This window comes from Balaenoptera ricei, chromosome 19, assembly GCF_028023285.1.
Source record: "Balaenoptera ricei isolate mBalRic1 chromosome 19, mBalRic1.hap2, whole genome shotgun sequence".
NCBI lineage: Eukaryota > Metazoa > Chordata > Mammalia > Artiodactyla > Balaenopteridae > Balaenoptera > Balaenoptera ricei.
Window position 1 is genome coordinate 56563202 of NC_082657.1, and position 16133 is coordinate 56579334.

General features: G+C 43.1%; 1 protein-coding gene across 1 annotated transcript; it reads left to right on the plus strand.

The window, feature by feature from the left end:
* The first annotated feature begins 1773 nt into the window (after window positions 1–1773).
* On the plus strand, window positions 1774–15395 carry ATMIN (ATM interactor). The gene is made up of 4 exons (XM_059905008.1): window positions 1774–2069; window positions 10024–10149; window positions 10733–10932; window positions 11630–15395. Exons 1-4 carry the CDS (start codon window positions 2040–2042, stop codon window positions 13266–13268), a joined length of 1995 nt encoding a protein of 664 aa, XP_059760991.1. The 5' UTR covers window positions 1774–2039; the 3' UTR covers window positions 13269–15395.
* Window positions 15396–16133: the final 738 nt, after the last annotated feature.

Consider the following 16133-nt stretch of genomic DNA (forward strand, 5'->3'; position numbering starts at 1 on the left):
ACTCTTCATTGCGGTGCGCGGGCCTCTCACTATCGCAGCCTCTCCCGTTGCGGAGCACAGGCTCCAGACGCGCAGGCTCAGTATTTGTGGCTCACGGGCCTAGTTGCTCCGCAGCATGTGGGATCTTCCCAGACCAGGGCTCGAACCCGTGTCCCCTGCATTGGCAGGCAGACTCTCAACCACTGCGCCACCAGGGAAGCCCTGTCTTATTTTCATAATAATCCTATAAGGCAGGTGGCATTACTAGCCTCACTCTATCGACGTGAATACCAAAGCTTAGTACTAGCTAGTAAGTGACTGAGCCCACATTAACCCCAGGCAGTTGGCCTCCAGAGCCTGCCCTCTTGGACACTGTGCTGGAAGAAACAATAGCCCGTGGATGCTATCTCTCACACAGATGTGGGGGATTTGGGGCCCACAGTACTTTTTAATACAGAATTCGTTACTGTGAAGCAGAATAGTACCCTTCTCAAAGAGGTCCACATCCTAATCCCTGGAATATGTAAATCTGTTACTTTACAAAACAAAAGGACTTTGCAGATGGGGAGTTTATCCCGGGTTTCCTGGATGGACCCAGTGTAATCACAAGGGTCCTCAAAAGTGGAAGAGGAATAGAAGAGAGCAGAGGGAGACCTGACTACTGAAGAAATCAGAGTGATGTGAAGAAGCCTCAACTCACCATTAATGACTTGGAGAAGCTGGAAAAGGCAAGTAAACAGATTCTTCCACAGAGCCTCCTGAAGAAATGCAGCCATGCCGACACCTTGATCTTCACCTAGTAGACTCATTTCAGACTTCTGACCTCCAGAACTGTAAGATAACAAATCTGTGTTGTTTCAGGCCACCAGGTTTGTGGTAATTTGTTATTGCAGCAATAGAAAACAAATAGAGCTGCTAATATATAAAAGCTGGGAGTTTTCACATAAAAATCTTTAAAAATAAATCCGGCAATACCAAAGACGAGTAGTAGCCGCTGCCCCCTTTAAACAAAAGATGTAACTCCCATTCCACTGCAGTCCTCACCCCTCCCTTTTGACTACACCTGGCCTCCTACACTCATTTAAATGACCTATCTGGTGGTCCCTCTTCCAACTTAGGTTTTGGAACCCTCCTCTGAGCTACACTGTCCCCCAAACAGTAATCAAATTTCAGCAGTTAAAATACAGGCAAGTAAATCTACCCTCCCTAAAATGATTAACTCTGTCAATTATAACAATCCTTTTGTTTGTATAATGTGACCTCGGGCTAGTTACTTACTTCTCTGCAAATGGGGGAAAACTTATAGTACGTACCTGCTAGGTCTGTTTTGAGGACAAAATGAGATACTGAATGAAAAGTGCATTCCCCAGTGTCTGGTAAACATAGTTGTAATTCACATACTCTCGCCTCTCCTCCTTGAACACCTGGGTTATTTCCAATCTTTGGGAAGTAAAGTTCTGAACGCATTGCTTTTTCTTCTATCCAATTGTGGCCCGAGGTCAGATTTCTAGGAAGGCGAATAATGGACCAGCGGGACCAATACGTCCTACCTGTCCCCAGGAACCCCTGTGAAGTTTTGTAACCCGCCCGCCTCTTCTGGTGGTGGCTCATGGCAGACGCGCCCTCCGCCACCCGCACACGACGCCGCGGCCGCCCGGGCCCCGCCGGATGCTAATGAGCCGAGAGGCCCCGCCCCCTTCCGGAAGTCGCTGCGGCGGGAGGCGGGGCGTCCTGGCTGTCCGGGCTGAGGTGCGGGAGCCATGGCGGCCTCTGAGGCGGCGGCGGCGGCGGGGCCAGCGGCTCTGGCCTTGGGCGCCGCGGCCGTCCCGGCGGCCGCGAGGGGAGCCGCTGCCGCCTCCGGCCCGTGGGATCCCCCCGGGCGGCTGAGGGGCAGCCGGCCGCGACCCACGGCGGCGAGGCAACAGCCTGCGGGTGCGGCGCCGCCGGCCCGGGAGCTCATCCAGCCGTCGGTGAGCGAGCTGTCTCGGGCCGTGCGGACCAACATCCTGTGCACGGTGCGCGGCTGCGGCAAGATCCTGCCCAACAGTCCCGCGCTCAACATGCACCTGGTCAAGAGCCACCGCCTGCAGGTGAGCCCGCCGCGGACGGCGCCTCCCGGGGCCTGGCGCGACCGGGCGCCTGAAGCGGGCGCTCGGGGCCGAGGGCGGCCAGGGCCGCGGACGGGAAGGCGCCGAGGTCCGGCCGGCGTCGGCGGGGGCTTCCGAGGCCCTAAAGGGCCAGACCGGGGAGGGGGTCCCGGCAGGGAGAGTGGGAGCTAGGAGGCAGGAAGGCGCAGCGGTAGGAAAACCCTGTGTCATGCCACTGCGCTGTCGGGCTCGGACCGGCCGGACCACCGGCCTCGCACTTGGCGTCGCGGGCATTTCTCACGTTTGTCTCGTGAGCTCTCACGACACCTTCGTTCTACTGCAGAGAAAACGATGACGCACCTGCGTAGTGCTGGGCTTTAAACCCGGCCTCGGGTCGAAGCCGGTGCCATTCTCACCGCACGCACACTGCCTCCTCCTCCGGGCCAGTTGTTAGCAGGGAGCTGCAGCTTTGGCAACAGGTTCCACAGTGTTGGTAAACATCACCTTTGCTCAGGGATGAGACCTAAGCGAAATTTCTCCCGTGGATCTTGTTTAAGAGGGGACACGGTATATAATAACAGGACAATAATCTGAACGTCCCTTCCACCTTACGTAAAATGGGGTGACTTTCAGCCTTCAGTGCACATCTGTGGAAAGCTTCTTAAAAATCCAGATGTCCAGCCCCATCCCAGACCTATTAAATCATGATTTCTCAGTCATTACAATAGGAAGTTTCCTTGCACCACTTCTTCAAGTCTTCTAGGCCAACAGGGGCATAATTCCAAAGCACGTTACTGAAGGGAGTTTTGTGAGTATGTAGCTTTCGGTGGTCTGAATTGATTCAGGAGTAAGTTTAAATTACCTCGCCTCTTGCATGTTCCGTCTGCCCTTCAGGTAAATCTCCCTCAGAAACGTGTTTAGAATCAGGCTTCTGATAAGAATTTAACAGCAGAAAGTTCGAGGTGATGGTCTCTAGTAGGGCAGATGGGATGCCCACGGAGGGCAGTCCCCTTCTAGCACCAGCTGGATACAGAGGCCACACCGTGCTGAAGTGACGATTAGGGAGGCCCGATCAGGAGAGGTACATGGAGGTGCGCTGAGGAAGACCTCGCAGGTGGGCCTGCAGTTTCCCTGCGAGTTCTGCCTTTCTTTCACAACACAAGTGAAGTAACTCTGGGAATGGTCTTCGTTCTCCTGGTTTCTCCTCCGTCCCGAATTTTAATTAAACACTTCCTTTTCTTAGCCATGTTTTATCTTGAGTGGATGGACTGTATATTTGCAGGAGTTCTTCAGCCTAATCCCTGGGTTCTCTTCAGCTCGTGTATAACAGCCGTCACCCACCTCCAGTATCTTCCCCTCACTGGTAGACAGCTAAGGCCGACGTTACATCTCTGAGCGCAGAGGAAGCTGCCAGTCTGACCACGACTCTCTTTGTGTTGGCCTGAACATCACTCTCGCAAGCACTTTTTAACAGTTTACATTGTTCGTTTCTATGGAATTGCTGTCAGGGGCTGTGTATCTCTCCAGACTTTGTGAAGCATCTGTGAAGCGCAAAGATACCATTTACTTGTCAGGACTAGTATACGATGGGTTTGGTAGTAGGCGGTAGGTTTATTTCTAATTATGTTTTTAAAATATGTAAAGTTCAGGAATTCTGAAGCTGCCAATCCTAAGCATATAACAGGCCCACGAGGAAGGAATATGTTTGAGGCAACTGTAAATTTTAATAGTCAAACCTTTACTTGGACCTTAGCACGGCAGAGTATCAGCATCCCCCCTTGCTTAGAACCTATGTGAAGCCATTCTTCCAGTTTTAGTCATTTTTTCAGATTTCTCTTGTCTGCAGACAGCACAGTGCACTCAAGATTGCTTTCTGAACTGCAAATCGTGAACAACCGAAAAATGGACTCTCCTGAGTTTCCTTCCTAGGTCACTAGAGAGACCTGTTTCGGCAGGAATTAAAGAAACCTCACCCTGAACCGTCGTCGTTTCTTCCATGTCAAACAGGCTCACTTTCCTGCCTTGTTCCGTCTTTCTAACCATGCAGCCCCGGGACATCTGCTGTCTTGGTGGAAAGGGGGTTCTTTTTTTTTAATGAAGGTAGCCTGTGTGACAAAATAGCCATATCTGTATAGTGTTGCCCCAGTGTGGTGAATCTGTCCACACAATTGGGAGCCAAGTAGTAGGCTGTTGAGTTCAAACATTACGCTTGACCCTTGATGTTCTCAAAGTATTGTGAGGAGGAAGGGGGAAGAAGGAGCCCTAATAAGGACAAGAGCTGACTGGGAGCTCCCTGTGGCTTTGCAGGTGGTCTGTGTTTGGACCAGAGGCTCCCCTAGCAGTCCAGTGTGCTCCTACGGGCCCTGAATCTTGAGAGTATCTGCTTGGCAGATCTGCGTCGTATTCAATGGCGATTTTTCCCTTTGTTCTCTTGGTTACAGCTACTCACATAATTCTAGTTTCTGCCCTAGTTGTTGTGTTTTTTTTTCTCCTAGATTATGATAATATATATTTTTTTTAATTTATTTATTTTTGGCTGTGTTGGGTCTTTGTTGCTGCGCGCGGGCTTTCTCTAGTTGCGGCGAGCGGGGGCTACTCTTCGTTGCGGTGCGCGGGCTTCTCATTGTGGTGGCCTCTCTTGTTGTGGAGCACAGGCTCTAGGCGCGCGGGCTTCAGTAGTTGTGGCACACGGGCTCAGTAATCGTGGCTCGTGGGCCCTAGAGCGCAGGCTCAGTAGTTGTAGCGCACAGGCTTAGTTGCTCCGCGGCACGTGGGATCTTCCCGGACCAGGGCTCGAACCCGTGTCCCCTGCATTGGCAGGCGGATTCTTAACCACTGCACCACCAAGGAAGCCCCTATGATAATATTTTATTCCCTTCCCCATTATTTGTTGTAAGGTTCTTATTTATTTCTAATCTTCAGAAGATACCCTGCCCTCAGTCAAATACTCCCTTCTTAATTATTAACAAATCTTTCTGAAGGATGATGAATAAAAGTGGAGATAGAGTTGTAGGGTGTAAGGTACATGATACATTTTGGTTTTATGTGGGTTCTTAAGATATATGTCTATATTCCATATCCTGTAAGTAAATCTGGAAATATCCTAGTCCAGCCTTGCCTACAAGGGGGTCCATGGAGAAATGAAAGCTGGTGATTCAGGGAAAAGAAGAGTAGGAGTAAATGGGCATTTCTTGATTCTTTTATCCCTCACGTTTGAAAATAGTGAAGGGGACAGGGGCCCCCTTAAAGAACCTCTTATCCAGCAACACATATTTTTAAAACATGGCTTAGTGGATTTTGTGTTATGTTCAGTCCAGGGGTTTGCTTTTAATGATTTGCCAGGAATTTTTTTCTGTTTTTAGGGAAAGAAAATGTTCCAAGTTGCTCTATAGATCACAGTGTACAGAGACTTCTAATTTTAAATTTACAATAAGACAACAACAAAGCAAACTACTTTTCTTCTTGGATGTTTTTCTGTGAAGGCAGAGAGATGCTAGAGTAGCACCTTACAACTCTATCTCCACTTTTATTCATCAGCCTTTGGGTGATAATGATGTGTCAGTGTAGTTTCATCAGTTGTAACAGATGTACCACTCTGGTGAGGAATGTTAATAGTGGAACAGGCTGTATTGGGGGGGCGGGGGGGCACTACAGTGTATGGGAACTCTCTGTACTTTGCGCTCAATTTTGCTGTGAATCTAATAAAATTTCTCTTAAAAAATAAAGTTTATTAATTTTTTAAAAAGTGAAGTGAACAGGTATATGAGAGCATGATAGGGAGTTTGAAAAGGGATAATAAAAGGATTGCTAAGCAAATTTACGATGTATTAGAAGTAAGCATGGGGACTTCCCTGGTGGTCCAGTGGGTAAGACTCCGTGCTCCCAATGCAGGGGGCCCAGGGTTCGATCCTGCATGCATGCCGCAACTGAGACCCGGTGCAGCCAAAATAAATAATTTTTTTTTTAATTGTCCTAGCCTTAAAAAAAAAAAAAAAAGAATTTTAGAGCTTTCTTAATATTCTCTCCATATTTGATTTTTTCTTGCAGATAACACTAGAAGGAAAATAAGTTTAAAAGTATTTCATTTAAAAAAAGATGAACTGGTGAATGGGATGAGTTTGGTGATTGAGAGACAGTGTTGGTTGTCATTAAAGCTAGCAGAGGCCATTGTTTCAATAAAAGCAGCATTTCAATCAGACTTTCACAAGGACAGTATTGTTTTTTTTTGAGATGAATCCATGGATTTTTCTTTCTTTTTTTAAATTGAAGTATAGTTTATTTACGATGTGTTAATTTCTGCTGTACAGCAGAGTGATTCAGTTATATATACTTTCTATATATATATTATTTTCCATTATGGTTTATCACAGGATATTAAATATAGTTCCCTGTGCTATACAGTAGGACCTTGTTGTCTCTCCATTCTCTATATAATAGTTTACATATGCTAACCCCAAACTCCTAATCCATCCCTCCCCCCCTACCCACCCTTCTCCTTGTCAACCACAAGTCTGTTCTCTATGTCTGTGAGTCCATTTCTATTTCATAGATAAGTTCATTTGTGTCATATTTTAGATTCTACATATAAGTGATATCATATGGTATTTGTCTTTCTCTTTCTCACTTCACTTAGTATGATAATCTGTAGTTCCATCCATGTTGCTGCAAATGGCCTTATTTTGTTCTTTTTTATGGCTGAGTAGTATTCCACTGTGTGTGTGTGTGTGTGTGTGTGTATGTATACACACACACACACACACACACACACACCCCACATCTTTATCCATTCATCTGTCAATGGACATTTAGATTGTTTCCATGTCTTGGCTATTGTGAATAGTGCTGCTGTGAACATAGGGGTGCATGTATCTTTTGGAATTGTAGTTTTGTCTGGATATATGCCCATGAGTGGGATTTCTGGATCATATGGCAACTCTATTTCTAGCTTTTTGAGGAAACTCCATACTGTTTTCCACTGTGGCTACACCAACTTACATTCCCACCAACAGTGTAGGAGGGTTCCCTTTTCTCCACACCCTCTCCAGCATTTGTTATTTGTAGACTTTTTGGTGATGGCCATTCTGACTGGTGTGAGGTGGTACCTCATTGTAGTTTTGATTTGTATTTCTCTAATAATTAGCGATGTTGAGCATATTTTCATGTGCCTGTTGGCCATCTGTCTTCTTTGGAGAAATGTCTGTTTAGTTCTTCTGCCCATTTTTCGATTGGGTTGTTTTTTTGTTGTTGAGTTGAATGAGCTGTTTGTATGTTTCGGAGATTAAGCCCTTGTCGGTCGCATCATTTGCAAATATTTTCTCCCATTCCGTAGGTTGTCTTTTTGTTTTGTTTATGGTTTCCTTTGCTGTGCAAAAGCTTGTAAGGTTGATTAGGTCCCATTTGTTTATTTTTGCTTTTATTTCTGTTGCCACAAGGACAGTATTTAATGTAAAGTACTAGTTTAGATTAGCTTATTGGCCTTAAGTTGGTTGGCAGAAAGCAAAAGAAGCGACAAAAATCTCCACAGCCGATAACTAATAGCTATAATAATTAATTGAGTGATTATATGATAAGCACTGTTCTAAGTCTCTTAAATTATTCACTAAATCCTCACAACAACCTTGAGGTAGATCGTACTATCATGCCTACTTTACAAATAAGGAAACCAAGACAGTTAATTTTTTCAAGGTCACAGGAAAGGAGCAACGTAGAGAATTCCATATTCCAGAACCCATGGGTTTAACCACTGCACCATGGTTCTTAAGCTAGGCTACACACTGGGATCATCAGGGGAGATTTTTAAACCAAATACCAAACCAAATACTAAACCCACCCAAAACTAATTATATCATTACCTGGGACTGGGACCAGGCACAGGTATTTTTTTTTAATGCCTCAAGTGATTTTTCACAGGCCGCTAGGTTTGAGAGCTGCTGCCCCGCACTGGGCTGCCTTTCTAAAAGTGCTCTGCCTTTAGTGTGCAGTCTAAAGCATGAAAACAGTACCAAGAGGTGTATAACTTAGTTTCTGCCCTTAAGAAATTTAGTTGAGGAGACAGGAATTCTAGAAGAAAATGATACTTTGCAAGTTATGTTAGCTGCTACCTTGGAATTCAGACAAGGAATAGATCTGGGTGGTGAGCAGAACAAGGGAGTGCTATTGATTGAGAATGTGAGTGGGCTCCACGCTAATCCAGTACTAGATAATCCTGAGAGTTAACTATTCTCTCTGTTTTTGAAATGAGTAAACTGGCTCAGAGATTAAATAACCTGTCCAAAGTCATGTGCCTAATCAGTGGTGGAAATGGCTCACAGGCCTCTCCATGCCGTGCCCTCTTCCCACCGGCACATTCTGCCTGAAGGGAGACAGTCATCCGAGAGTGGCTGTAGAAGGTGGAAATGGAAGTGGGAAGAGTGTTAGGCTGAGCAGCGGAGTGCATGAAAAGGGAACAGAAAAAGATATGGTTATAATGGTAGATTGGAGGCATAATGAGGAGATGGGATTTTATTTTATGTACCTTTTTTAAAAAAATAGTATTTGGTGATACATACAAATAATTTTTTGGAATATCAAATTTGTTCTGACATTAGAAGAGGAAGGAAAATTATTTAGGAGACCATTTAAATAATCCAAATGAATATGAATATCTAGACAGTGTAGTGCAGTAGGATTATAAAAGGATGGACCAAGGTAGAAGACATGGAGGAATAACTGACTACATTTGATATCATTGAGAGATAAATTACGTTGTTTAAAAATGAAACAAGAATAGCTTCTTTTCCCCTCTACATGAGTGGACACAGACTCAACAAGATCAACGTGTTCCTCTTGAGATCCAGTAGGAAAGCAAACGGAGGGAGTCCTAGCCGCACGGTTCTTCGTTTCTTCTCTAGATGCACACTGATGGAAGCGGAGGAGGTGGGCATGTTCCAAAAGTAGTGAATCCTTTCCCATCACAGCACCTAAGGACTAAAACGTCTAGGTGCTACAGCGGCAGCTGAGGCCTGAGCACGTGTCCAGTTGTTTCCAGCCGTAGTAGGGGGGTCCTTCCCCACCCCAACCCCCCATCCACACACCTTCCTCTGGGGCCAGCTGGGGGTTGTCAGATAAGAATTATACTGGAGGTCATAGGTTTCTCACTCCTGAGGTATGTGGGCTCATCAGGGGCAACAAGACAGCACTTTAAGCTAAATTAGCTCACCAATTATTTTAAAATTCCCAGCCAAAAAGTCAATCACATACTTAATAAGAAAGGATTACTAGGATGAGTTAATATATATAAAGTGCTTAGAACAGTGCCTGCCATGGTAGTAAAAGCTATGTTAGCACTGGCCATTATAATGATTACTGAATTTCAAACAGAGCATGGTGCCTATATTCACGCTACTGTATAAACGTTGTGTTAACTAGCTTTAGCTACTTTAGGGGGCATTGTGATGATCAGAGAAAGTCACAGTTCTCTTTATCAGGAAGACCCAGATCATAGTCAGGTTTTTTTCAGAGACTCACACTAATTCAGTGTGGGTGGAATAAAAAAGAAGGGAAGACTTAAGGATGATACCAAGTCTTGAGCCTAAGAAACTGTAAATATACCACTTACAATTAGAGAAGCTGGCTTGAAGGGCAGAGATTTTTAAGTCTAGAAGGAGTGCTAAAGGAATGGATAGAAGATTTTTAAACAATATAGTTGGTTTTTGTTTATTTTGTTTTGAAAAATTTTAACAGATTTATTGAGCTATAGTTTACACACGATACAATTTACCCATTTTAAGTTAATAATTCAGTTATTTTTTAGTAGATTTACAGTTGTGCAACCATCACCACAAGCCCAAACTTTAGAACATTTTCATCACCCTAAAAAGATCCCTTGTGCACATCTTTACTCGTTCCTTGTTATCACTCCCAGCTCGTTCTGTTGGTTTTTTGAAGATAATTATTTAAAGTAATTTTTCTTTTGCAGGATGGCATAGTGAATCCAACAATAAGAAAAGATTTGAAAACAGTACCAAAATTCTACTGTTGTCCAATTGAAGGATGCCCTAGAGGCCCTGACAGACCATTTTCTCAATTTTCTCTCGTAAAACAGGTATTTTACTTGCCTTTAAGTATACTTCTCTGAGGATGAAATGCAGATGTCATAAACCTCATGTATTCTAATTACTTACCAATCATAACTAGAGAATTGAGCAGAAAGCTTCTTGTAAGGACAGCCACCCAAGTCTCCCACTTGGGGAAAAAATGAGTAGGGTGTAAGTGAAGGAGACATGGCTTGTTCTGGAGGGGAAGTTGTCCAGAAGTGGATTTGGAAAGAAAAGAAGACCAAGTCAGCAAAGTATGATAAACTGTGTACTTCCAGATCTCTTGTGTGAATCTGCATGCTTTCAAGGTCAGAGGAGCAAAGGCACAAAGGAAATGTTCTCCCAAGGGATTAAGAAACTGCAGGGAAAAGAAGAATTTCAGAAGCAGCTATCTTAAAGAGGAGGGAGGGACCCAGCCAGTGGGGAAAGAGATGATTCTGGACTGGAAGAGTTGCCTGCTTTTACATTCTTTTGATTTGCACTGCTATATTGTATCATGTAAAATCATTGTTAATTTGGGTATGTTGATGGTTTTTGAAATGTTTTGAGCAGTTGCAGTTTTTCATTTTAGTCCTTTTGTGTTCTTCCTAGCACTTTATGAAAATGCATGCTGAAAAGAAGCATAAATGTAGTAAGTGTAGCAATTCATATGGCACTGAGTGGGACTTGAAAAGACATGCAGAGGATTGTGGTAAGACCTTCCAGTGCACGTGTGGCTGTCCCTATGCCAGCAGGACTGCGTTACAGTCCCACATCTACCGAACTGGCCATGAGATCCCTGCAGAACACAGGTAAAGGGGAAAAATGGTGGCCCAAAAGCCAATAGCTGTGGGAAGAGTTTCAAATGAAACTTCCTGTAGAGCCACTAGTGTGGGGAGAAAGGAGGAATGGCGGAGAAAAGATGTGACATGAAGAAGGGAACTTTTGGAAATGGCAGCAGTACTAGCAGATGATCCACATCTACTTGACCCAATTGTTCTTCCTTATTCTTTCACCAGCTCCTTTTGAGAGTCCCTTATTATTCCCAACTGAAAATCTATTGGGTTTTCAATTCTTCAGAAACTTCCAGCGTTTTCTGTTAGAGGGATACTAGATTGTTGAAGAGTTTTTTATCATGAAACTGTGCTTCATTTGAAAGGTCATATTTATATTTGGACTAAGAGCTTCCTACTTTAGAAATGATAATAGTTGCATTATATAATCTGTTAGCTTCCTGATGCTTACAGATCTAAGTTGAGTTCTGGTACTTAGCACCTTACCCAAAAAAAAGGTGTGCTTCCCTGTTTGCATGTTTCTGAACTTCTACCTACCATATATTGATAATAGGCCGAGTTACAAAAGAAGGGATTTCTCTTCGCTGGGTTGAATCTGACCTCTGCTGTAGATGTGGGAAATAGAATTTGTAAGTGAAGATAACAGTGCCAGGGTTGATGAAGAAAACTGCAGTTTAAAATTGTTTTTCTCTTTTTACTCTGTCATTGTTTTCAGGGATCCACCTAGTAAGAAAAGGAAAATGGAAAACTGCCTGCACAACCAGAAGTTGTCCAGTAAGACTGTTGAATCACTGAGCAACCAAGCAACCCCAAGACCAGATGCTCAAGAACTGGAAACTTCAGAAATAAAGCTAGTGGCTTCGTTTGAAGATTCTTGCAGCTCTAATGCCAGAAAGCAGACTCTTCCAACACCTCCAAGGTATCCTCAGAAGTTGCTTTTACCAAAGCCCAAAGTGGCTTTGGTTAAACTCCCCATTATGCAGCTTTCTCCTGTGCCTGTCTTTGTGCCTACAGCCGACTCCTCAGCCCAGCCTGTGGTGTTGGGTGTCGATCATCAGGGCTCTGCCCCCGGTGCTGTGCACTTACTGCCCTTGTCCATCGGAACCCTGATCCTCGGCCTAGATTCGGAGGCTTGCTCTCTCAAGGAGAGCCTCCCTCTTTCAAAAATTGTAAATCCTGTTGCTGTTGAGCCAATTAGCACAGGTGTTCAAGTGAACTTCGGTAAAAGTCCATCTAACCCTTTACAAGAACTAGGGAACACATGTCAGAAGAACAGCATTTCTTCAATCAATGTACAGACAGAACTGTCTTACACCACACAACACTTTATACCGTCTGCAGAGTGGGTTAGCCCTGATTCCTCTGTGTCATCTTGTTCTCAAACTGATTTGACATTTGGTTCTCAAGTTTCCCTTCCCATTAGTGTTCATACTCAAACTTTTTTGCCCAGTTCTAAAGTAACCTCATCTATAGCGGCTCAGACTGATGTGTTTATAGATGCCAGTTTCCAGTCAGGTGGGATCTCCAGAGAAACTCAGACCAGTGGAATGCAAAGTGCAACTGATGATCGAGTACAGATGGACCAAGGTGTAATGTGTGGAGACATTTTTGAGAGTGTCCCTTCATCATATGGTGTTTCTACAGACAATATTATAAGCAGCAGCTTAGTAGCAGAGACTGTGACTCATGGTTTGTTACCTCAGAACCACCCTAAAACTTTAAATCAAGATATTGAGAAATCTGCACCAATTATAAACTTCAGTGCACAGAATAGTATGCTTTCTTCACAGAATATGACAGATAATCAGACCCAAACCATAGATTTATTAAGTGATCTAGAAAACATCTTGTCAAGTAATCTGCCTGGTCAGACACTGGACAATCGTAGTCTTTTGTCTGACACAAGTACTGGACCTGACACCCAGCTCCCATCTGGCCCAACCCAGAATCCTGCAATTGATTTTGATATTGAAGAGTTCTTTTCGGCCTCAAATATCCAGACTCAAACTGAAGAGAGTGAGCTTAGCACCATGACCACGGAGCCAGTCTTGGAATCCCTGGACATAGAGACCCAAACTGACTTCTTATTTGCAGATGCCTGTGCCCAGTCCTACAGTTGTAGGGGAAATTCTAACTTCTTAGGCCTTGAAATGTTTGACACGCAGACACAGACGGACTTGAACTTCTTTTTAGACAGTAGCCCTCATCTGCCTCTGGGAAGTATTCTGAAACACTCCAGCTTTTCCATGAGTACTGATTCATCTGACACAGAGACCCAAACTGAAGGAATCTCCACTGCTAAAAACCTACCTGCTCTAGAAAGCAAAGTTCAGTTGAACAGTGCAGAAACATAGACCATGAATTCTGGCTTTGAAACTTTGGGGAGCTTATTCTTCACCAGCAATGAAACTCAAACAGCAATGGATGACTTTCTTCTGGCCGATTTGGCCTGGAACACGATGGAATCTCAATTCAGCTCTGTTGAAACTCAGACATGTGCAGAACTACACCCAGTCTCCAACTTCTGAAAGTGGAATCCACATGGGAGATGGCATTTACAGTTGGTTCCCTTCTGGATTTAGAAGATGGAGAACCGGGACAGCAGTGTTAACTCTACTGAATGTACTTGATGATACAGTTACTTCGAATCTCTGAGGTTCTTTGCCTTTTGTACTTGTAAACATGAAATTTGTGTAAAAATGTGTGAGTGTATTATAAAGTTTAAGATGTTGATCTAACAATGATTGTATTTGTGTTGCCTACATTTGCCCTTTCAGTGTAGTCTTCCCTTCTTAAAAAAAAAAAATGTATTTCACACCTTTAAAACCCATCTAGCCATTTAGCTGAAGCCAAGCTCACCAGGACTAGGGTACAAACTTTTCAAACCTTCAAAACATTTTAGTCAAAGTATGACTTACTTAAATTGCACCTAAAATACTTTCACCAGTGCTTGTTAGAAATTCCTGTGTCCCAATAATGTCTAAAGAAGTCTGACGCTGCACCATCAGATTTAAACACCAACAGCTTCATCTGCTTTGACATCTTACTCTCCCCTGATTTGAAGACACAAAGGAAACTACACTTGTCTTTAGCTTTTGAGACAATTTTCATATAGTCAATGCCATCCCTCCTCTACGTGAACTCTTACTGATACGAACGTTAAGTGTATAGTACTTTCCTCACAAGACGTGTTGCTGTAAAATTATTGCTTAAAGAAGTAGCGGCAAGCACTTAGTGTAAATAGTGATCCTTTCAGTCTAAGTGACAGTAAGTCACCCCAACTATGGAAACGCTGGGCTGTGCAATCATGCCTGTTAGCCCAGACTGGAGTGTGTCCTACGAGCATCCCTCCAACTCCCTACAGAAGGCCAGGCCGGTGCTCCAGAGCTGCTCCTCAAGGCGCACCCACCAGCTGAGTCTGAGTTTTGTCTCTCTAAATGTTTAAAAAAAAATAACATAAGGAGAAAAGGACATTCCCCCCTTAATTTCAATACTTTGCATAAGCTTGATAGGGCAAGAGTGCAATCAGCAGCTATTTTAAAGTGAATCTTCTTTTCATCCACCTCTCATTTTTTCCTTAAATGAGGAAACACATTGGTCTAGCAAGGATAGTATTTGTGCCTTGAGGATAGCAATTATAGAATAGATCCATCTAAAATTTGGTGTTCTGCATTTTGTTGCTTTGTTTGTTTAGAGAGGATAATACCGTACAGTCTTCAAAGAAAATGAGGTGAAGACCAACTGCTTCAATAATCAAGAACATCTGTGTTTTGAGATGGGTGTGTGCTTAAGTATGCTTTTGGAGTTTTCTGTATTTAGGAGATTCTGAGTTCTTGATTGTTGGCCAACTTTCAGGCAAGTAAAAATCAGTGCAGTCTGTAAATTTTTCTAAGTTTACCCAGAAAAATGCTCTGTTTTTTCTGTGGCACATGCTTATGCTGCTGAAGGCTAAATCCTCAAAATAAAACCTAAGGAGGGGACTAAGAATTCACTAAAGTAAATTAATGGTGTTGCTACTAATTCCTATCCTGTAGAAGAATTATTGGTAGTGGATAAATAACATATCCTGAGCAGGTGAACTCAATCTGATAGATAAAAGTTTGCTTTGGTCACAGTTGCCTATGAATATGGGTTTCAAAAGAAACATAAAGCCTTAACTTAGAATTTCATTATGTTTTAGAATCATCACTGCCTTAATGTTCAAACATCTATTTAAGTTCTCCTAATAAGGAGAAATGCATGTTTGTTTATGGCTTTTTGTAAATATATATGCAGTGATCTATGGCTTTAAAAAAATTCTGTGTTTCTGTGACAGTGTTTGTTAATCCAGCCAATAGAGTTATTTGCAGAAAAATGGAGCATGTAATAGTTCTTCATGTACAAGTAAGAACTGTTTCCCCCCAAAACCTTAGTTACCTGAATTGTTCTAAGATTATTTGTAAAATCTGAAACTCAGTGATTAAAGAGAAGTGATAATTCTACCTTTTGTGTAAATTCTTCAGCCTACTCATAATGTGACTTCATTGCCTTAACTTTTCACAAACTCATCATCTTCTGAAAGTCACACGATGAAATGACTGTGCCTAGTTATTTCCATTACTGTCTTACCTTTGTTCATGAAAATATGCTAACAATTTTCCTAGTAGAAAATGAAAAGACATTCCATTACCAAAACTTCTGGTTTTTTTGGGCCACGCCATGCAGCTTGTGGGATCTTAGTTCCCTGACCAGGGATTTTGAACCTGGGCCCTCGGCAGTGAGAGCACAGAGTCCTAACCCCTGGACCGCCAGGGAATTCCCAAAGCTGCTGTTTTGATGTAAAGTTTTTATTTTGATAAAAACTGCCCTATGATTTAAGTTTTTGGAAAATTTTTTCAAAGGAAATTTGAAAAAATAATTTCTAAAGAAATTACTCTGATTCATTTTTCATCCAAATGTCACCATTTCATAATGGGGTGTCTTTTATCTTTGTAAGTAATATGGTTCTGGCTTAAGAGCAAAAATAAGAGGGTAGGACTATGAGTAGTTCTTTGCTCATGCTCAGTCACTAATAGCAGGAAAGCCAAATCAGTGTGTTTGAGTCCCTTTAGATAAAGGGAAATAAAAGTAGAAATTTTTTATAGACTTACCTGAAAGATGCAGAGTAAGGTTTGCAGCTACTGTTTTTTTTTTTTTTTTTTTTGGCTGCGTTGGGTCTTCGTTGTTGTGAGCAGGCTTTC